At 38.5% G+C, this 23510-nt stretch overlaps 4 protein-coding genes across 4 annotated transcripts; 2 read left to right on the top strand and 2 right to left on the bottom strand.

The window, feature by feature from the left end:
• Positions 1 to 244: 244 nt before the first annotated feature.
• Positions 245 to 4830, bottom strand: ndufb5 (NADH:ubiquinone oxidoreductase subunit B5). Its single transcript, XM_030083118.1, has 6 exons — positions 4676 to 4830; positions 3646 to 3728; positions 3489 to 3555; positions 3290 to 3351; positions 2028 to 2134; positions 245 to 446 (listed from the first exon to the last, which is right to left on the bottom strand). Exons 1-6 carry the CDS (start codon positions 4791 to 4793, stop codon positions 326 to 328), a joined length of 558 nt encoding a protein of 185 aa, XP_029938978.1. The 5' UTR covers positions 4794 to 4830; the 3' UTR covers positions 245 to 325.
• A 221-nt stretch (positions 4831 to 5051) lies between these two features.
• mrpl47 (mitochondrial ribosomal protein L47) lies at positions 5052 to 8423 on the top strand. Its single transcript, XM_030082982.1, has 7 exons — positions 5052 to 5198; positions 6113 to 6261; positions 6494 to 6554; positions 6637 to 6733; positions 6904 to 7034; positions 7883 to 7978; positions 8071 to 8423. Exons 1-7 carry the CDS (start codon positions 5068 to 5070, stop codon positions 8180 to 8182), a joined length of 777 nt encoding a protein of 258 aa, XP_029938842.1. The 5' UTR covers positions 5052 to 5067; the 3' UTR covers positions 8183 to 8423.
• actl6a (actin-like 6A) lies at positions 8413 to 17494 on the bottom strand. The gene is made up of 14 exons (XM_030082981.1): positions 17324 to 17494; positions 16141 to 16217; positions 15034 to 15208; positions 13100 to 13200; positions 12782 to 12879; positions 11665 to 11759; positions 11005 to 11111; positions 10750 to 10839; positions 10579 to 10640; positions 10093 to 10207; positions 9855 to 9935; positions 9348 to 9443; positions 9082 to 9168; positions 8413 to 8920 (listed from the first exon to the last, which is right to left on the bottom strand). Exons 1-14 carry the CDS (start codon positions 17346 to 17348, stop codon positions 8840 to 8842), a joined length of 1290 nt encoding a protein of 429 aa, XP_029938841.1. The 5' UTR covers positions 17349 to 17494; the 3' UTR covers positions 8413 to 8839.
• A 21-nt stretch (positions 17495 to 17515) lies between these two features.
• On the top strand, positions 17516 to 21290 carry aldh7a1 (aldehyde dehydrogenase 7 family, member A1). The gene is made up of 2 exons (XM_030082980.1): positions 17516 to 17602; positions 19122 to 21290. Exon 2 carries the CDS (start codon positions 19127 to 19129, stop codon positions 20753 to 20755), a length of 1629 nt encoding a protein of 542 aa, XP_029938840.1. The 5' UTR covers positions 17516 to 17602; positions 19122 to 19126; the 3' UTR covers positions 20756 to 21290.
• Positions 21291 to 23510: the final 2220 nt, after the last annotated feature.

Below are 23510 nucleotides of genomic sequence, written 5' to 3'. Positions count from 1 at the left end.
TGTCTTCTTTCAAACTGTGTTCTTCCATTCCAGATAAATGTTACCAGAACAGTTCTTTGTTTCGCCTCAATTCCTGTTGAAGCATAGGCAGACAAGATAAAGGATAACATTTGTCATGCACATTTATGAAATATCCACTGTCCCATAAAAAAGACATTCAACTTATAAAATTTAAATCTGTAGAAATTATAAGCCTTAACAACAATCAACCTCTGCAGTTCAATATTTTTCACAACCAAAAGAATGAGAGTACATATAGATACTTTATTTATGCAACAAAGGAAAAATTTACAAACAGTGACTCTGATTGACAGTCACGTGTGGCTTAATTGTCAGGAGATGACTTGGGGCTCCTGTCAATGAGATCCTCGCCGAGGGTTGGCACCTGGAACCAGGGCCCGTCTCCCTTCTGCCTCATCTGTCGGCGCACTTCCAGCTGTGCCAGTCTGTGGAGAACAAGTGGGCAGTAATGATAAAGCCATGCTTTAGAAAACAGGACTGAGTAACGTTTCAAGCACAAATAATGTAAATTAAAGAAGTCATATTCTCCACACAGAATCTCCAAAGCTCAATTCTTGAGAGTGAGTCTAATAATTTTGACTTCTGAACAACGGTAGCTTCTCCTGAACTACGAATGTGATCCAGTGCAGGCTAAGGGTTCAAGATAACAATTCAGCAGGTATTTAAAAAAAATGGCTACTGGCCAATCAATCATCTTGGAAAATGTCTTTTTCATTTGTTAAGGACACTGTAAATTCATGTGCATGAAAAGTGAGAGAAGCACTTAGGATACATTTACATGCTTTGAATTCTTACAATTTATGTTTTTTAATGAGCCAACAACTTAAAATCAAAACCATTTATACTTTTTATTCAAGTCACAGAATTTCTCAAAGTGCTGATGGATGAACCACCAAAATGTTCCCATATTCATTTATGCAATCATGGTGAGAAATATTGTAAAACATATTGGAATAATGTATAGTGTACAATATTGTAGTGACAAACACATCTAACCCTAGTATGCAAAATGTTTGACTGAATGCATCACTGAAACAGTCTCATGTCACCATCATTTATGATGCTGTTTAAAATGGCTTAGAAAACACAATGGATTAAATGCCCTCACCCTTCTTTTCTGTGACTATAAAACTTTGTAACAATTGCCTGTAAATAGTATCTGCTGTTTTGGTTTCATGCTTTTTTACTTACATTACTGACAGCTAAGCCTTGCAAATATTAATGATGAAAATTACTTTGTTTTTTTCCCAAGCTTTTTTTTACATTCAACATTCTATTTATTCTGTGTGGAGCAATGCTTAAAGAAATGTCCCTCTGGGGTTAATTTAGTATTTCTATCCTATGCTCTTCTATCAAAATTGTAAGAATAATGTAGGAAAAGGAAGATGGAAAAAACTAAAGAAATGTTTACCATGCTTAAAATGTAACATAAGATGCAGTTTTGGGACGTGTTTCAAAACTACCATGCATGTGAAATTTCAGAAGCTGTGTCCGTTTAATGGTTAAATGGATTTCTGGCTACAGGTAAATATGACTTATTGGAAAATCACCAAAAATATCTCTCTTGGTCATAAAGGTCACAGACCCCTGCCATAGCACATAAAAGTTAGAAGTGTCTGATTCTTTGGAGTCATGCAAGAAGCAGCTGTAGACTCACCTGCTCAGACTGGGTGATTTGTACTTATCAGTTCTGCATCTTTCACTTTAAGTGTGCAGTCACATCGTATACAGTCGTCTATCTTACTGTTAATTTATGTAGAGTCCTCTTTTTTATTTGGTTTCATATTATGTGTAAAGAATTTGAGCTCACTTGTCTGTGCCATGCTCAAAATAAAATGAAATTTTTCCATTTCTGCATTGCAACACATATTTGTTTTATAGTTACAATAGATTTAAGAGACTGATTTTTTACTTGCTCTTGAGGACAACCATGAATCAGCTTGACTTCAGGATCACAGTGGGCTTCTAGGAATCACTACTGTTACGCTAAAATTTCCGACACTCGCCTCATGTCTCCTTTTTCCTTTTGTAGTTGGACTGCAGCCATCATCTTTTCATAGTCCTTCACTGGAGAATCATACATGTTTCGAGCAATCCAGCGGGTGATGGGGTGCTGCAATGACAAGAAAATACTGTCATAACAAGAATGATGAAAAAGTACTGCTAAACAAAACCTTAACAAAATCAGTCATCTCTGCAAAATGCATATGTGCATAATGTTATGTGGTTCTAGGGGTGCCTCGTCAGCAGCCAGCATTTAAACATAAATGATATTAAATTAATCAAGCAGTCAATCACACTATTTCTAAAGCACTTTCCATATCAAGAAACAACAAGTGTTTTACAGCATTATTAAAAAAAAAAATCTGTATTAGGTTATATGATAGTCATATCTGTAAATCATACCCTACTTACAATCCTGATTGAGCTTATGGTAAACACTGACTTGACATATAATGTTAGACCAAAAACGCAAAACTTTTGATTTCAAATGCACTTTCACAACTCTTTAAGATGAAGGCTTGTTTCAAATATATCGGTAAGTTCAATTTCTATTTTTGAAAATATGTTAGGAACCTAAATTTGCATGTTGACTGTTCTGAACTTTTATATAAGGATATACCGGTATATTGGATCTTGGAATTATATAGGAAAAGACGACTATATATCAGGTTTTCTTTAATATGGGTCAAGTTCACATTTACACTGAAAGAAACGCCGAGTTCAAGCATTATATGGAACAATAAAATCAGGATTTATTTTCAATTTGCCAACTTATAGGTTGATTAATATCTTTAAAATGCCCACATGAAACAGAACAACATTAGTTATTGGGAGCGTAAGGCTTTTATCATAACAGTAAAAATTATGCAGTTTTGTGATTGCTTTATCATGAAGCCCTGACAAACAAATCTGGTGCCAGATTATGAATGAAAAGGCAAGCAGTTCAGTGAAAGTAGAGAATGACAACCCAAAAACAATATTTCTAATCAACCTTTGTTCAATAAGCTTCAACAGAAGTACATCGCCTTCACACAAGAAACAGCAGAACTTCAACCAATCATGTCAGGATACAAAGATGCTAGCTCCGCCCATTTACTGTGCAGTGAGCAAGGGGGTGAAAGTTTCAGCAAAGCAGTGACAGCAGGTGTGTCACATTACATTCAGGAGATAATATTGTTGTCTATTGCGCTCCTCAAACTAGGGTTGAAACCAGTAATACAACTAACCATCAGCGAAAAAAAACATGATTAAAAAAAATGCAAACCTTGTAGTACTCCCAGTGCTCAGGCTCATAGCCCTCAGGAATTTCAGCCAGCTCTGCCTCGCCTTCACAAAAGAATTACATTTAGGTTTAATCAACGACACATTTTAAATTTAGCAATTATTCACATGTTTGACTCACAAAACCAAACAAAATATTTTGCTGACAAGACCTCAAAGCCCAAGGCAATTTGTTTACTTACCTATGAAGATATTCACACAGGTGATAAAGACAGCCACTGGAATACCAGTCAGAAGGATATAATATTGCTGTGGAGAAAGCAAAATTACACTGTGAAAGTGCAACCACTGTAGTGATGGTTCAATCATTTTTTTGTTAATATTATCATCAATACTCACCAATGAATACAGAAACCTCCTGTCATAGAAGTCAGTGGGTCTGATGATAAACATCTTCTTTCCATGACCCCAGCGGACAGCCACTGCAAACAGGGTCAAGCCTACTGTTATGACTGTGAATTCCAGTGAAATGTAAAACTGGTGTCATACCACCACAAGGCAAGTCTGAGTTTACATCCTATTGAACTGAATGCACAGCAACTCTGCTCATTCTCCTAGCAAGCACTGCTGCTGTACGGTTAGTACTTGATAACATGATGGGCCACTCAGATTCATTGCAGTGTCACAAGGCCAAACCTACCACACATATTTCCAACACAGTTACTAATCAGGAATGAGAAACATTTCCATACTTCAAGTGAAATGAATTTTCATGGCTGCAAAATATTAAATCAACCACTACAAACATGTTTAAATGTACATCTCTGACACTCAATATCAAATCTTTTATAAATGAAGCATAGCTAAGAACACACACACACACACACACACACACAATTCTAATGAAGCATAAAAACTTTACTTCTGGACTTTTCAGACATCTTAGTATATCTCATATGCATGTCTAGATAGGTGTGTGCACATTGGATTTTTACAAAAGCGTAAATATAGATTTTTTTTAATGTCATTGCATTTTGTTTCATAGTATTGTAATAGTAATGGTAATAGCAGGCTTTGAGAGTAATGCATAAAAGACATTGTAAAACACGTAAATAGATATATAAATCATGTTTTGTATGTACATATTTGAAAAATAGAGTTGTTTTGTGTTCTAATCATTCGTGTCAATATCATTCTTGTTATTGAACTGCCTAAAAACTATCATGCTAAGAAATGTAAAGAATGGTAGGTACAGTGAAATGAAGCTGAAATGATTAGGAAAAACTAATTAATATCTATGTTTTGTTGGCAATGGAACGTTAGCATGTAGCTCATGTTAGCAGGCAAACGAGCATCGACGCAAGGTCATAACAACCAAGGGCTGTGTTAGCGATCAAATATGCCACTAATTGAACCAACTGCTTCTTACCTTTGTCTGTTCGCGGAATTGTGCGGGTGAGTAGATTTGCAGCAGTGTTTCCCGATTTTAAAGGGCTCAGTCTGGCTGCGAACGCAGCAGCAGACCGGAGAACGCTCATGCCCACCATCGCTACTGTTGGAGGACTGAGCAACAAGACGAGCTGTGATTGGTCGAAGTAGAAATGAAGCTGAACCCGCCATTTTTGATGAGGGCGGAAAATCTCAATCTCTAATTTTTTTAAATTAAGTGCATTCTAGATTAATTTAAAAAAAAGTACAATATGTGATACATAAGGATAGATATGAAATAATCTATGCATTTTATGTTTTGTGACAAAGTAAAATAATTAAATAAAAGATGAAGAAATGCATCCTGGGAAAAGGGGGAAGTCTAATTCAGACATGGCGGCGTCCTCTTCGCTCGGACGCGTTTTTACTCTTTGCAGGCAGTTTCAAAACGTCTTGAGGTTATCTGTCTCAAAGATTCAAAATCCCACTGTTAATTCAAACAAATGGCCGAGTCATCTTTTCAGGTAAGAATGTGTTTAACTCAGTCCGCTTTGAACGCTCAGATTATTGATGGTACAATTTGACTCCGGCCTCCCACCGTACTCCTCCACGGTGACAGTTTGCATTTCTGTGCCAGTAATGTACAGATTTGTTAAAGATAAATGCTTATTTGTAATAAATAGTATTACTATAAATACCCATATAGATCATAACGTTTTGGCCTCGGGTAATGGCACGCTTATATCAGGAACCTGCACAAACATCTTTGGGGTCAGATGGCATCCCATCAAAGTCAATTAATACATATTTATTAATTAATACAACAGTTAAGAATTTGTGTCTACCACACTAGTCATATGCAGAAAAAAAATAGTACATCATTACTTTTTTCCTCTCCATTTAATCCTAACTATGAAAATGCTTATAATGAAAATATTAAAGGTTACTTTTTTTGTATGAAGGTTGTGAGTGTTTTTCAACCAACGTTCAGGATGAATGCCTTGAAAGCAATGACAGTATGATCTGATAATATAAAATACTTCTCTGTATATTTAGTCGGCTAGACCCAATCAGCTGATACAACTCTATTAAAATAGATTAAACTATTATCACTTCATCCAGATCAATGCAGTTTTTTTTAGACACACCTATGCCAGTCCACTGGTTGATTTAGGTAATTATCATAGAGAGTGAAACAGTGAAATGCATAATGTGCAGAATGACAGCAACAGAAGCACACACTGTAAATTATGGGGGGGGGGGGGGGGGGGGGGGAGGACATACTTGTGCTTCAGATTGTAATAAGAGGCAGCAGAGAGCAACTGCTTGAGTGTTGAGTCTTTTCACAATAACTGAGGTGCATTTTGTTTAAACTCTCCAAGCTGAAACTGAGTACAATGTGGAAATAAATCTGTATTTATTCCTTTTTTTTCACCAGGGAAAACACGGTACTTGTTCAATCCTTTTGGAGCAGTCCCATCCAATCTGTAGCTCAGTGTCGAGCTCTGCACACAACTATCAGCAGAAGAGGACTGGATGAATTCTTCGATGCACCAGAAAACTGGGGAGAGACCACCGTGAAGTCAGGTGAAATGTAGTCCAGCCTTTAGGAAGCAAAATGATAACACCATATGTATTGATAGTGGAAACATTAACCTAATGCTGAATCTGCACTTGAATGAGCATCCTTTTTAATGATACATACTGTCTTTCAGGATCATTAGCATTGACTGATAAACACTTACCGTTGTCTTTTAGCTTCAGGTTATAGCTATGCAAGATGGCATAATTTAACTCATTTTGGTTTGTCATATTTAAGGTGCACCGTGGACCGCCAAGCAACTGAGAACAAAAAGTAGCGAGGATCTACACAAACTATGGTGAGCAATGTGGAGATGTTCCTAGTTCTTCACAGAGAAAATGTTTTTTCAACTTTTTTGCAATGCTATCTTTCCCTCGCAGGTATGTGCTGTTGAAAGAAAAGAACATGTTGCTCACACTTGAGCAGGAATCAAAAAGACAAAGAGTATCGATGCCGAGTCCAGAGAGACTGCGAAAGGTTGGTGCGAGGCTGAAGTGATGCGTGCATCCTGTTATCTATGACATAGTAGTGATGCAGGACCTGAATTTTAAGAGTTTTCAATTGCATTCATATAAAATTAGGAACCCTGGCCAGGGTAAAGCTTTGTTTTTCTTTTTTTTTTTTGTTTTTCTTTTTTTTTCTCACAGATTGAACGGTCAATGATAAGGCTCGAAACAGTGGTGAATGAGAGAGAGACTGCGCTGCGTCTGCTGCAGACGGGACAGGAGAAGGGCCGGCCTGGAGACTGGAGGAGGAACATATTTGGATATGTCTACTGGTGAGGACAAGATCTTGGCATACACATTGAGAGATTTTTAGACCCTGTTTACACAACGTTTGAAGTGAAATTATGTTTTTGTGCTCTCCTTTCAGTAAAGTTTTGCATTTCCATGGCAATGGCAGAAATACTGAAAGTGATGTAGTTAGCTTGGCATGCCATGAGGTGGAGCTGTTGGTTGATTTTGTAATGAAATCACAGAGAACTATACACTACAAATACTAACAATGGCTAGTACACAGACATTGTTATGGGTTGCTATTAATAGTCACTCAGCTATAAAACTACCAAGTCCCAAGAGACCCTGGACTGGGAGTCACTGTGGAGCCTGCATTTTTGTTACTGTGCTTCTGCTCAGGCATATGCAGAAAAACAATTTAGCACTGCAGTCGAGTGCATGTGCAGCAGTAGTACTTCCACCGTTCACATTAGAAGGAGCCCAAGAGTTTCTAGAAAATGTCGTTTTCACCCGTTCACATGGTGACAGAGCCCGAGCGGTTCCAGTGGCTCCTAGAACTGCTGTTGGGTCAATGGATACCTAAAATGCAACAAAAGTTCTAACTTGAAACTGTTCCACCCATTTGATTTTAGACCCTGACAGTTGTAAACAGCTGAGAGGATCTTCATTTTTTTGTTTTAAATGTGTCATTTGTGTTGGTGTATTTTATCCAGGCTTGCTTACACAAATTTGTCACTGAAACATTCATTCACATACTAGTAAGAGATTTTAGCTGAGATCTGATGTTATTCTTAGTGTGTAATATAATGGTAGTGCCATTCACAAAAACGCACATGTGCAAAGTGTCTATATGGTGATTTTCACATTTAGATGTCCCCCACCTCAACAGGTATCGGTTCAAGGAGCATCCTATTCCTTGGTACATGAATAGAAGATACAAGCGCAGGAGATTCTACACGCCATCATTTGTGCAGCCACATATAAGGTAAGATACCTTACATGTTATCACGTTTATTTTCAAGTAAAATCATTTGAAATAAGAGCTCTTGTGTAATAATTAAAATGTGTGCTCTGCAGGCTGCGCATTGAGAAAATCCTTCGGGAAAAAGCACGCAAAAAGAACCAAAGGAAGGAATCCATGGAAAAACTGCAAGAGAAATTCCCGACAATGAAGGTCCCTGCATCCTGAAACTTCAAGCTTTTTAGTTGTCAATGCGATCACTCTGCAGAGTGGATCAGCTCAACAAGTCATTTGAGTAATCTGAAAGTGTTTTCACTGTATCTGTCTGGTAAAATAGCATCGCTCTGAAACGTTGGCTGCTGTGTAATCATTTTTAGTAGAGCTTTCAACTCTTGTTTGAATAAAAGGATGTATATTTACATTTTAAGGGGGAAAAAATGATGCACAAGGATTTCACGTGAAAATTAAATACAGATTTATTTGTGTTAGAACACCAGTGAGCTCAGGCGAGAATCTGCCTTTTGCTTGAGATTTGTTCATGGGTTATAAGAAACAATGAATTCTGTATTCAGCTCAAACTAAAAATAAGACAAGTCATGCACAAAATGTACCTGCCATCATCAGTTTTGATGATAGAGTTGCACCCAACACCAACCACTTAGAAATAAGGCAGTGTCTCTTAGGACTCAATTTTTTTTCTTTAAAAAAAAAAAAAAAAGTAAATTGCAGATACTTTGATTTTCACGACAAATCCCAGACAGGCATATGGACAAGCTTGATTTTAAAACAAACGCAAAGTGTTCCTGAGTCTCAGCCAGAGGTCAACAGTTGAAGATCTTGAGCTTGTGGTGAAAACAGTAATGGGGAGTTTGGCTTGCTGTCAAATCAAGGGCACTTCTTGTCCACACATTGCTTCCCTCCTTCTTCGTACTCTTGTTTGGAGATCCACATCTGTTGGAAGGTTCCCTGTAAGTTGGACAAAAACATTTTTAGTGGCAACTAAAACTAAAGAATAAATACACTCAAAATATGAGTTACTGCAGTCTATCATAAGACATTGCTCTCTGACAGCAAAGGGTGAGAGGTCATTCGTAATGGGATTTTCTTTTTGACGCGTGTGTCCTTACAAGTGATGCCAGGATTGATCCTCCTATCCAGGCACTGAACCGGCGCTCCACCGTAGTGTTGTTGGCTATCAGCTTCAACCTCATACTCTGTAAATACACAGACACATTCAAACTGTAACGATCTACAATGTAAAAAAAAAAAAAAAAGTGTGGCAAGTCGATGAGCAGTAGTGTTGTACATTAAAATTGTCGAACCACAACCATTTTATTTTGAATTCGCAGTACCAACCAGAAGAGAGCAAAAAGCAGCTACAGTGACAACTCACCGGAGGGGTCTTCTGAGAGAGTTCTCTGTTCAGTCGGTCAGTGAAGCCCTGAATGAGCGTGTTGCCTCCAGTCACCACCACGCTGCCATATAGACCCTTAAACAAGATGAAAATGTCACTAGAAGTTTCTTGTTGACGTTCACTGCCATGCCTTTCAAGTGTAAGTGATACACAACACACAAGATGAGTTCACATTGAAATGCAGAAAATACTTCAGGGTTTATTCCAAAACAAATGACAAAAAACACACTAAATAATGAATGGATTTCTGATGTACAGGACTCATAATGAAAGTTTAATGACATTGTGAATTAACTATGGATAGGTGTTTTGGGGAAAGGGGGGGGGCAAAAAAAAATAATTTTTTCTTGAATCATCTACATTCAAATTGCCTATATTAGTATTTTCAAGACTTCGTAAACAATCATTTACTGCTCAACTGGTAAAAATCTGTATCTGAATCTGGACCACTGCAATAAAAGAACGTTTGGACCGGTGGACACTCACTGGCCGGATGTCGATGTCACACATTCCTACACTGGTCGTCACAACGTGTCCAACTCCCAACATGGTGTTTCCAGACAGACCCTGCAGGTGATCACACAAACATTCACTGTATTAAAAAAAAAAAAAAATATCCTAGCCAAGAAAACATTTGAGTGAGGAAAGATAATTAACGATGTGGTCACACAACAGCTACAGTCACTAAGTGTGCGCTTCTATATTAAATTGATTGGGCACTGACCTTAGCATTGGAGGGGTCAAACAAACCCTCTGGGATCTTCAGCCTCTCGGCGCCAAAGTCACAGTTGTAGCCGTTGGGTAGCTCATAATGCACCGTGGGCATTTGGGCAGCAACCCTGATGAAATAGGCGGATAGGTAAGTCGGGTTTCTAAAAATGGAACTGACATGTATCATTCTCAGGAAAGCATTACTTTTAACATGCACAGAAGCTATAAGCTAAAGAAAAATGTTATGTATTTCCAACATAACATCACCACAAAAGTGCAATGTCAACTTCTACCACTTCTTTTTACACAAACTGAAAGCTGTTTACATATCTGATTTAAAATGCTCATAAACCTGTGGGCGCAATTTTTTTCCTCTTTTCAGATTAGGATAGACACCAGTACATGCCACTTGCTTTGTAATGGCAGCAGAGTCCTCTTTCCTATAAAATTCATTCCAATAACATAGGACATCATATGAAGCTGGGAAGAACTGTCTTACTGTTCATCATATGGTGAGTCTGACACCTGTAACACTGATGCCTGGAAGTCTTGAATTACACACTGAAAAAAAGGAAACAGGAAAGTTTTTATACATTCCAGCTACGAGAAATTACAACTCATCAATGAAAAAAAAAAAGAAAAAAAAGTATATATTAAATGGGCTACTTACATTACACATGTAATTATGCCATGAGCGGGTGACCTGAGGTAGCTTTTCTTTTTTCTTCCAGCTTGGTGTAGCCCCCTCCCGCACTGCATCCTGCAATGACAACACACTGGTTGACACTGACTGGGAGATGACATTAATTACAAAGACAAAGGTCAAAGAGGAGCTACTATCACAAGCATTTTTGTTTTCATGTAAAACTGAAGGATTCCTTTTGACATGTTTGGTTTACATTTGAACATTTTTTTTTTTTTTTACCTTTGATGCAATCATGTAGGGTGGGATAAGCTCAACATTTAACTCTTGAAACAGCTCCCTACACTGCATGCTCATGAAGTCTCCGGCCAGTGGTGACTTGACAATGCCTGTCGAAAAGAATAAGTGAAATATGTTATCAACTGGTATTCAGAACACTTTAGGCATCACATCGTCAAAACATTTTGGGGAAATAAATGTTTGAGACAACACAATCCAACAGTGTATCTCAGCAGGATATCTTACCATGACATCCATAAACACTGAGGCTCAGTTGGTGTCATTGCTACACAGACAATCCCTCCACATGAAAATTGTTTAAATAACACTGGGACCAATGTTAGCTTTCCTCAACCTTGGTATTCATTACTTCAATTTCATTGTCGTTCTAGAAAATGACTTAAATCGCAAATCGCCAATAAGGTCAACTGTAAGACAATGGGAACAAGTGATCCCGACCCAACATCAGCTTGAGCAACTCGTTTCAACTGCAAGGCTGCAATGTTTCCAAAGCCCAGCAGATGGCAACAACATGCTCAGAGCAAATGCACTCACACCAGTGAAGCATCCGAACTATCATAATTCTGTGGGTTTTTCTTTATCAGGTCATCTCAGCAAGTTGTCAGCATTTTCAACCATGAATCATTTAGAACAGCTCATCACCTTGTTGCAAGACGTAGCCATCATGCACGGGAATGGCTGTGGTGTGTGTGGCTCCACTATCCAGGACTAAGCCTGTAGACCTCCCATTGGCGAAGCTGGAGGGTTTAAGGTCAAGGAAACAATCTACCAAAGTACTTTTACAAACAAGGAACATCAAATTTTGCATTTTGTTGACAAAAGAAGATAACAGCGTAAACACAAAGATGCCTAGTTAATTATAACACATATTAAACCCTGGTAAATAAGACTACACTACAGTTACTTCTCTCTGCAGTACCGACTCCGTCCTCTTATTCTGCCACTATCTGAGCAAATACAACAACAGCAACTTACAAAAGTTATGCAAATTGGAAAAAAGTTAGGACTGTATGAGCATCATCTAAAACTGTGTTGTTGTTTTTTTAAATCACACCTTAAAGTATCGATTTAGTTAAGTGCAAACGGTTCAGGTTTTGCATAAAATGCTTTGTAAAAAATTTAATAAAAATAATTAAGAAAAATAAAAAAAAATAAAAAATAAAAATAAAAAAATGCTTTGAAGCAAGACAGGTTCCATTATTTGAAACTTCATTCGAATGTGAAAAAATAAGTTGTCCAGTCCTCTTAAAAATCATATGAATTCATAGTTGTGGTGTTAAACTCCAGATACTATTAGCCTCGATGAGTTTGTGTAACACAATATAAGTATTGATAGATAAAAGTAATAAAATTGTGAGAAAGACATTTGCTCCTGCAACAACCAATACATTTCACTTGAAAAGAAAACGATATTAAATAAAACAAATTATTTAATTTCTAAGAAGGAGCTGTATACAGATACTAAAGGACATTTTGTCAGTTAAATGAGAAAACATCAACTACATTTGTAGGATTGAAACAATTACTTTTTCACTTGCTAGCTTTTTTAATTGTGATGAAGGGACACCAGTGGAGAAGCTTGATCGTTTCACTAATTTAACCAACATAAACTGATCGTTTATTTCAGTGCTTTAGTGAGATCTGAATCATTCAATACCAACGTGTGCTGATATAAAAAAAAGGCCTAACATCATGACTGATCTGTGCTACAAAAGCTCTGTCAGGTATCCACATATGGACATGAAGCAGTAAAGGATACGCAGACAGCACTGCTGATTTGCAGAGGAAGAAGGCGGGAATGTTGTAATGCTCAAACATCAACTCCGTTAGCTTCTCTCGTTTTGCCCGTGTGTTCCACTGCAAGAAAAAGAAAAAAAAAAAAGAAGTTAGAAAGAATCATCACAGTGAGTTATAAACAAATACAATTATCCAAGTGATGAAGAGGACCAGTGTAAGTAAAAAAAAAAACCCTCACTTGAAATCCTCAACACATCTTCTGTATGACTCAAAAACCAGGACCTCAGGTACTGCAGCAGTGCTGATTCCAGATGTATAGAAGAATGGAAAGTTAACTCACCGATGCTTCTGACATGAGCACTGGGTGCAGACTGGGTTCAGACTTGAAGTGCATCTTGTACGTGTGATCCAAAATGGCCTGGAAACTGTCCCAGTCCTCAACTGTTAACAGGGTCAAAAAGAAAACAAGAGCCAGGTTTGCTCCGTCAAATCACTGGGACTTTTTTTAAATAAATGTTAAAAGCTGGGTCTTGGTGTGGGTGGGAGGGAACAATGACTTATTTAGACAATAAAATAGAATGGCTAAATATTTACAATGAAAATAAAAGAATGCGTAAGGAAACAGGAAGTATCTATTATTAAATGTCATACAGAAAAGTGTTTCTGAAGCTGTTATTGCATTCAAGTGACCGCATTTCATCTGTGCTATAGAGCTTAACATGATATAAAACTGTTCATCTTTCTTTTTTTTTCTCAGCTGGGTCAGATGCTGGAGAAAATAGAGCGATGATGAGCTTTTTTAGACATTCATTTTAACACAAGGCACCGATGTTCCAGGTCAGTCCTCTCTGGGGGTCTGTGGTCCCACAGTGCTGTTCTGCTGCAATTAAGATCGATGTCACACTTGTCTCTAAATAGCTTCACAGCCAAACTTGAATGAACCACATTCTGATGAGTACGATCAGCTCGGTAGGCACACCAGCCTATTCATTTTCTGCCAGCTGTTACTAACAGTTTAAAGGCATCTGTGAACAGTGAAGCTTTCAATGAAAAGTGTTGTTGGTCTTGGGTAAAAGCAAGACCAGCAAGAGGTGAAACTAAATGTTGGAACTTTGAAAAAAAAAAAAAAATCTAATAACTTTATCCTACATTTTGTGACAACTATATTCAATGACAACATTTTCACAAAGAATTTTCAACACTTGAAACAGATGATTTTTTTTTTTTTTGTGTCATTGAACCAATGTTATCATGGTAGCATTTTACTGCTTTGGTCAAACTGAGAACAAACAAATAGAGCTGTATGTGACCCACATACATAAAGGACTTTGATACTCCAGCTTGAAATTATGTCTAGTCTTAAATGCTTTGAAACAAATGAAAGTTTTCGTTCACAAAAAATAATCTCACTCAATTAAACTGTAGTTAATTGGTAATGTTTTAAATTGCTTCATAAAATATTTACAGTTAAATTAGAAACAAAAGAAACAGTTATGGAGACTTTACACAGAAAATTCATGGATTAATCAATTATATAAGCAACGAGCTGCAAAACATTAATGCACGCAAATTAAGAAAGATGGATAAAATTAGCAGAGTGAACAGAGCATGGGGACTTGTATGGGTTAAACTCCAGATCAGAACCAAGGAAAGCTCTGAATAAGTGACCCACATTTGGCTTTGGCTGTGTAACACATGCAAAATTTAGGCTAAATTACAGAAAGGAACAGAAGATCACTTGCAGCCTGATACAGCGGCTGACCAAAGATAGCAAAGAGCTTGGCTTCATTCCAGAGGATACTAGATACGAGAGCTGATGTCGCCTTGTGTTTCAGATATCATTAATATTCAAGGTGAAAAGCAGTCATCTATTGGGGTTGTGATGAGCTCAGCAAACTCTTATCATGGGAACAATTCAGGCAAACACAATTACAGATAGTCATTGCCAATTTAACCATATAAGCTCAAGATTTCAATTTTTGTAGTCCGATAAGGTTCATTAGGCCTTTTTTTGTATTCATGGTTTCGATTCATATGCTGCAGCTTGGCAGCCAAAACATGTCAAGGTAGGAAAAATAACCACTGGCCTGTGCATATGAATCCAAACCATGAATTCAATTTTTGTATTGACAAACCATGTACATCTATTCACAACAGACAGAGTTTCTGGTTAAACTTGCACTGCATAAAACCTGAAAATATCCCAGCTGCTGTCTGTATGTCACAGGCAAGACAGCAAAGCACGGAAAAACTGCACATCAACTGAACACTCACTCATGCCATTCTTGAGTGGAGACATAACCTCCATGTTCTCTCTGGGTACCCGCAGCTGATTGGTATCAATGTAGTAGGTGGTGCCACTCTGCTTGCTCTTGTCGCCATCTGTCTCCATAGGCGTGCTGCCATCCTCTCGGTCTAGAGTCACACCTATCACTGTGGGGAAGTCAGCCTGAGCAGAGAAGCAACAAAAACAAAAGACAGAGCAGGTCAATACACACGCTCGGACACCATTCATCAACATCAATTGCCAGAAATTGTTATCACACAGCTTTTTCCCATCCAAACCATAAGTGAATAAATCCCAGGACAGCAGTACAACCATTTGGAAACTAATACTTTGGCTGATATGAATAAATACACCATGCAAACAGCGGTTCCACGCATTGTGCTTTTGAACTTGGATGGAGTTGTAAGCAGCAGTTTTCCATTGAAAGAAAGCACTCATATCAATACTTTAACACTACTATGAAACTTATCATTGTGTGTAAATCCTAAAGAATGTTGTCAAAAATGTAAGCACTTCGGTGTCCGATATACTACATTATAACATATAAAAAAAATCTGATTCCATCCTTGTGATGTAATGTGTGTCTCTGATAAACATTGGCACTTTGTCCTTTTATTTCTATGCAGTCACTGCTGACAGGGTTTACCATGCATATATTGAATAACTACAACTCCTTGGCTGGTCACGGTAAATGAGGATGTGTCACGGTTGCAACAAAATTTAACAACAACAAAGTTGTTCTGTTGGGACCAGAAAGATGGAACAAGCACATATTTCTGGTAGCAGTTCAATAGGTTTAACATTTTACCTGAAACGCTGCATCGTGTGGCATTAGAGAAAATCAGCATGACATAAACCAAAACAGTGTTTGCTGTCACCACACTCATTCACAAAATCTAAAGCACAAAAAAAAAAAAAAAAAAAAACCCAAGGAAGCACTCCAGATAGATCCAAATGCAATTTAATATCCTGTTGTGTGTCTCGAGGGGGGCAGCCCTCATTTATTTGACATTGAAGTCCTCCTGGAGGGGAGATGAAGATGTGCACAGGGAAGAAAGATACAGTTAATCAGGTCATCTGAGTGATCCACATACCTTAGGACAGTCTTCTCCCGCGTAGCCGGCTCTAACAGAATAAGAGCCAATGTCAAACACCAACGCTCCCACCTCATCTACGATAAAAGAAAGAAATGCTTGGGTAAGATACAAACTGTAATGTTATTTGACAACATCGAAGTCAGTGAGTTGCAATAAAATGTTGCTAATAAGGATTTTTTAAAAAAAAGACAATGAATTAAAAGGCTATTTCAAGAAAATTATACAGACAGTATTGTATTTTTTGGACATTTTTATAGATTGTTTGGGTACATTTCCCTTGAGAGCCAGGTACTGTGAAAGAATGTGCTTCAAATGCTGCTGATACCATTTTGAAACACACTGATCTGTTGTACTGCTTTATTGTTAATGTTTAGTGCAAAATGGAAGGAATATGAAAAATATCATTGGTAAAGTGTAACCCAAACAAAAACAGTACTGAAGCTTTGATTGTGTCTGTAGGATGAGATCTGTGCTTGGCTAAAATAAACAAGACAAATACTTCATGTGTACAAGCTGAACAACCTTGTGCTTCATGGGGCGACATTCGTGTGGACAATAACTACAATGCACACGTCTGTTATTTTAACAACAGGAGACATTTGGCCCTGAATATGAATGAGTGAAAACCAGAAACACATCTAAACTTATAAATATAAGATCCAGATTTCTTTAAAGGTTAATATTTGCTAATAATGGACCCAGGGCAGCCTGTAGATACGTTGGTGCTCACTCAGTCGTTCTAACACAAATGAGATACAAAGCATGAACATAATATAACATAAGTAAGAACATAATTTGCTCTATTTCCTCTGATCTCAGTCAATCGTGAAAAAAACCATGTTTGAATTAACGTGAAACAAACTGTATTTCACGATGTGTTGAAGAGCTCGCCCATCCCTCTTTCATTCATTCCAATGCTAAGCTAGCGTTTTGCTTAGAGTGTATACAACCCGAATTCGCCTCCAACTGCCACACTAAGTTACTTCATTGATAACTTATTCACACATTTTTCACCACCAGATTTTTAAATTTAAAGCAAAACGAGCAGCTATTTACCACACACGACGCTAAACGTTAGCAGAGTTAGCATTGCTAGCTCACCACAAAGCAGGCTAAAGCAACACAACGGCACAACGTGGACCGCACTTTGGGATTAATTCAATCATGATGTGCCACTCACCACCGCCGTACACTCCGCCGCTCATCCTTCACAGTGTAGCAAAATGTAACTGTATCGGTGTTTACAGAAACACACCCGCTGAACGGTAAACGACAACAAAGGGAAGCAGTTAGCATGGATCGGTGCAACAAAGCGGGCGCCTCGCAAGTCTGCCAGTTCCGTCCAATCAGAGTGAAGCACAGCAGCGGAACTTCCGCCCAAACTGTGACGTACAAATAGAGAGACGGTGAGGTCTTTCGTGCTCTGGAGGGTACGTGCTCCTGCGGATCTGATATCAACGTGAGTCAAAACTATTCCCAACAACTGCAAACTTTCTTTGAGTGATTAGCAATTATCTTGCAGGTTGTGCTTGTTGATGTGTTGCAGCAGCGTCATAATGTTTGTGACTTTAAGCGGCTAGACCTTGGGGAAATGTCACACTTAACTCTTTTTCTCATGTAGTAAGTTATTTCAAATCATTTGCTCGACGTAAAACGCCACATATGCAAAGCAGAGGTAATAATCGCCTATGCAGTTTAAAATAACACGGACTTGAGTGGATTTGTCTTCACCATTCATGAAACTTAGGCGTTTATAGCCTCGTGGCTTTCCAAACTCGGATCACCTGCGCAGGCGCATGTGGTGGACATGGTTGAGTAACCTGTTGGACATGGAGCTCCTGTGAGAAGAGACATAGTTATGTAACGGATCTGGCAGTAACATATAGTTCCAACAGTACCTAATAGGTCACTTTTCAAAAACACATGTCTACTTTTATTGAGATTGTTTTTGAGTAACCTTTTTATGTGATCCCAAAAACAGTAAAATCGGCCAAACTTTCTCTACCAAGTTGGCTTGAAACATGGGGTTTCACAGTAAGTGTTTACGCAAGTCGCTTGTGAAAATTATAATATTTATAAATAATTATTTTAAATGTTGGTATTCTTTATTTATTTTTTTTTTTTTTTGGGGGGGGGGCTCAGCTTTTGAAGCAGCTGAAGCACCTGGGCTTGCAGCAATCTTTAAAATGTCATCTCATGGGTCAAAATGTTGTGATTGTCTGAAGGTTACAGGACTGTATTTGTTTTTTTTTTTCCAAACTAAGCTTATCAAAAAACTCAGAATACCGTACATTCATATTATTATTATTATTATTATTATTATTATTAATGATAATAGTGAAAAACAAAAATTAATCCCTACTGACTGGTTATCTTTAAGAATCTGTAGCTGTTTTTTTATGACAGTGACCAATGCAATTAAATGTCCACCAACATTGTTGAGTTTGTAAATTGATTGACTTTGTTTCAGCAAGAACATTTATACTGAATGTTTGCATTCTATCTTCATCCACACAAAAGACACTGTTTGAGAAACCACCTATTTTTAAACCCCTAGTCACTAGTTTAACAGCTGTTCGCCCCCTTCATACATTTCAGCACACATGAACTGTGCACAGCACTGGACTGTGACACATGGTCTTTGTTATTTATTAACCTGAGAAATTGAGTTCATATTTGTCTCACAGATGACAAACACTGAAAAATTCACAATAAACTGAGTTACTAGAAGTTTTTTTTTTTAATTACATTTAAATACAAGTATATTATTTTAGATTGTCAGACAAGAAAATAAAATTGTTTTGGATCCAGAGTTTTAATTGAGGTTTTGAACAATTTCAGTGTCATGACTTGGTATATTTTTTAAGATCAATTCAATATTGTAAATGGCTGTTGAATGAACATATGAACTTGCTGTATAATGTCAGTGTCTTGAAAACCTCAAAATAATCTTTTGTTTTCACCTGCTTTGTTTACAGCACTCATGCAGCGTTGCCTGACTCTGACACTTGCCCGGCACAGCAGGCTCCTCTTGAAAAATAAGTTTGCATCTTCTCACCACCCGCAGTCAGCAGCCATGTCGGGTCTTCTCATCAACCAGCCCAAATACGCCTGGCTGAAAGAACTGGGCTTGTCAGAGGACAACCCAGGAGTTTACAATGGGAGCTGGGGAGGCAGTGGAGAGGTCGTCACATCGTACTGCCCAGCCAACAATGAGCCTATTGCCAGAGTTACCCAGGCCACTTTGGCTGAATATGAAGAAACTATCCAGAAGACTAGAGAAGCTTGGAAGATGTGGGCAGATATCCCTGCACCCAAAAGAGGAGAGATTGTGAGGCAGATTGGCGACGCATTAAGAAAGAAGATCAATGTTCTTGGAAGTCTTGTGTCTCTTGAAATGGGCAAGATCTATGTTGAAGGGGTGGGTGAAGTTCAAGAGTACGTTGATGTCTGTGATTATGCTGTTGGTCTGTCTAGAATGATCGGGGGACCGATCCTGCCATCAGAAAGACCAGGTCATGCCCTGATTGAGCAGTGGAATCCTGTTGGCCTCGTTGGCATCATCACAGCCTTCAACTTTCCCGTTGCTGTCTATGGCTGGAACAATGCCATTGCTCTAACCTGTGGTAATGTCTGCCTCTGGAAAGGAGCCCCTACTACACCTCTCACCAGTGTTGCAGTTACCAAGATTGTGGCTGAGGTGCTTGAGAAGAATAACCTCCCTGGTGCCATTTGCTCTATGACCTGTGGTGGTGCAGATATTGGCACTGCCATGGCCAAAGATGAGCGTGTGGACCTGCTGTCTTTCACAGGCAGCACTCACGTTGGCAAAATGGTGGCCATGATGGTGCAAGAACGGTTCGGTCGCAAGTTGTTGGAGCTAGGTGGAAACAATGCTATCATTGTTTTTGAAGACGCCGACCTGAATCTAGTGGTGCCTTCTGCTGTTTTTGCTTCTGTGGGAACTGCAGGCCAGCGCTGCACCACTACCAGAAGGTTGATGCTGCATGAGAGCATCCATGACACAGTGGTTGAAAGAATAGCCAAGGCATACAAACAAGTTCGCATTGGAGACCCCTGGGACCCCAGCACCCTATATGGTCCTCTGCATACCAAGCAGGCTGTGGAGCAGTATCTGGCAGCTGTTGAGCAGGCCAAGCAGCAAGGTGGCACCCTGGTCTGTGGAGGAAAGGTCATGGACCGCCCTGGAAACTACGTTGAGCCCACCATCATTACAGGACTGGCTCACGATGCACCTATCGTCCATACTGAAACCTTTGTCCCCATCCTGTATGTCCTCAAGTTCAAGACGGAGGAAGAGGCGTTTGCCTGGAACAACGAAGTCCAGCAGGGTCTGTCCAGCAGCATCTTTACTAAAGATATGGGCCGGGTCTTCCGCTGGCTAGGGCCCAAAGGATCCGACTGTGGTATCGTCAATGTCAACATTCCTACAAGTGGAGCTGAGATCGGTGGTGCATTTGGCGGGGAAAAGCACACAGGAGGTGGCAGAGAGTCAGGCAGTGACTCTTGGAAGCAGTACATGAGGCGGTCAACATGCACAATCAACTACAGCAAGGATCTTCCTCTGGCCCAGGGAATCAAGTTCGAGTGAAGCTCTTGGCTGCTTTGTTGTTTAGGTTGCAACACTAAATATCTTCAGGAGTAGAATGATGCTGAATACTTTTTAATACTGAAAGGTCAGCTTCAGTTTAAGAAAATTGAGTCATTTAGGATCTGTGTCGGTAGACATTAAGTTTGTCTTTTGCTGTGGCTTTAGATATGAATCTGACAATTGAAACAACTTTCAGTATGCTCTTTAAAAGGTCAAATCCTGTTTCAAATTTGCGTGCACTTTTCTACAGGCACAAGAAGTACGAGTGCCAGATGACTGTAACTGATGCTTTATACTGTACAATAAATAATACATTTATTTTGGAGCAAGATTTGCATAAGTCTTATTGATGTGTAGATTAAATAGTTAAGTAGCATTTCATCGCAGATTAACTGAATAGATCTTATCAAGATTTCTATGTTCTAGATTTAAAACCTCTGCACCCCTTTCTCTACATCAATATGCATGAATTTGTATTTGATGAACTCTGAAAGAACAAACCTGTTGCTCTCTGGCAAAAAATAAATACTTTTGACATCTAGACTTTGTCAGACATTTCTTTTTGAACCTCAAGATGATTAGAAGAAACTATTTTGTGAAAATCTGAACAGGAAATAGACACCGGTATGTCTACTTATTTCTATCCAGATTGCAGTTACATAATTCATTTGATGCTGCTTGTTAAGCAAAATAAAGGAGTACTCGCATCTGGATTGTTGATAAAATCAATTGGTTGTATTACCATAATTTCATATATTAGGAATAAAAACTCATGGCTGAAACATTCATAGAATAGAAGTAAAGCATTTCTTAAACTGGGTTCACATTTCAAGCTTCATTAGCTTTACGGATCATTCTTTTGTTTGTATTAGGAAATGCACAGTATATTATCCTATTCTTGGTTTGTTTTTTGTTTTGTTTTTTTTTTTGCCTCCACAGAACAGTGGTGTTCAACTCTGGTCCACTCAAGCCACTATCCAACATTTTATAGATGTCTCACCCCACACCTCAATTTACTGATAATGTTGTCATTTGGGTTTATAGGAATGCTGAGAACAAACCCCTTAATGCAGGGTTCTCCAACCCTGGTCTTGGAGATTCACTTTCCTGCATGTTTAAGGTCTGGAAAGATGAGAAAATCTGTGTATGGTATAGGTCCTTATGTTCACTTGCTCTTCAGCATTTTTGATGGTTAGACACCTTCCTACTTTTTGGAGTCATGAAAATTTTGACAGTTTTTTTCAAACTGAATTATCTTGAGATCCTGAAAGTAGTGTGTGTGCACTGTATTTTAAAAGTATTAAGCCACTCTCCCTAACACTTTCATTTACTGATTTTTCTACGTTATGTAAAAAGAAGGCATCAAGCTTCATTAAAACCTGAAATTATTCAGAGTAAGATAAGTATTCTTAAATGTTCCAGTAACTTCATTGTCAATGCGTTAATGATCCATTATAAGTACTAGTACTATTGCTAGCATTCATCTGTTCCAATTGTATCGCATACATTTTGAAATATCTTGTCCTGTTTGACCACTTCATACGTTGCTGTGATACCTTTGCTTTGTTCCCCAAACTGTTAATCGGGTACTCGAACAGTCCATCAGGTCCCTTCAAGAACAACATCCTCTCTCTCGCTCTTCTTCATCCTTTACACCACAGACTTCGTCTACTGCGCTGAGACCTGTCATCTCCAGAAGTCCTCTGTTGAATCTGCAGTAGCGTCAGTGGGGGTAATGAGACTGAGTAGAGGGAAACGTCCATCACTGGTTCTGCAGTCAAGTTAAAGAAGTTAGTAGTGAACCTGTCCAGGGTTCTATGAGTCTGTGGTAGCGAGCGCTGTTCTCTACGTTACTGCGTGTTGGGGTAACAGATTGAGGGCGACTGACACCCACAGGATCAGGAAATTGATCAGAAAGGTCAGTGATGTGGTGAGGGTGGAGCTGGACTCTGTACAGGTGGTCTCAGAGAAGAGGATCTGGTCCAAACTGAGGTCTATTCTGAACAATGTTTCTCACCCCTCCCTCCATGATGTCCTGGTCAACAGCAGGAACACCTCCAGCAACAGACTTATAACACCAAAGTGCAGCACGGAGTCACGGCAGATCCTTGATTTCAGTGGCAATAAGACTATAACTCCTCCTCAGTGTTTACTGTGTTTTTCTGTTAAATTCAGTACTCTGTGCTTGTATCAGTCACCACTTAACTGTGGATATATTCATATTTAATATAACTTATTTAACTTTATTCTATCATATTGATATTTGAGTTTCTGTGCTATTTATTCTGTGTTCTGTTCTGTGTGGTGGTATGCTACAAGAATTTCCCTCTAGGATTGATAAAGTATTCTATTCTTTGTGCAAACCTGAAATCAAACGCAAATCAACTTAATAACTTTGTCTCTTTTTATACTTTTCAGCATTATTCAGCTCGAGCTTCTTTCTTCTTATATCTTGTGATACGGACTGCTCTCTAGACAAAGTCTGTGTTGTGTCATCAATCTTGTGTCTTGAATATTTTCTACAGGTCTCTGACAGTCTCGTAAATTTTGGAAAGATTTTGTTCTGCTGCTTCCAAAATATGAATTTGTCATTTATGAAATCAAGCGTATCCTCTCTCTCTTTCTTTCTCTTCTATCTTCACCCCTTTAACATCTTTCTCCTGTCTTATCACCAGCTAACGGATTGTTGAATAATCTTTAGAGACTTAGATAAACGTAACAACCTTGTCTTATCCATTTTTTCTAGTTTGCTCTG

The sequence above is a fragment of the Salarias fasciatus genome, chromosome 23 (genome assembly GCF_902148845.1).
Source record: "Salarias fasciatus chromosome 23, fSalaFa1.1, whole genome shotgun sequence".
Lineage (NCBI taxonomy): Eukaryota > Metazoa > Chordata > Actinopteri > Blenniiformes > Blenniidae > Salarias > Salarias fasciatus.
The sequence above is the reverse complement of the archived record's forward strand: the minus strand, read 5'-3'. Positions and strand labels throughout refer to the sequence as shown.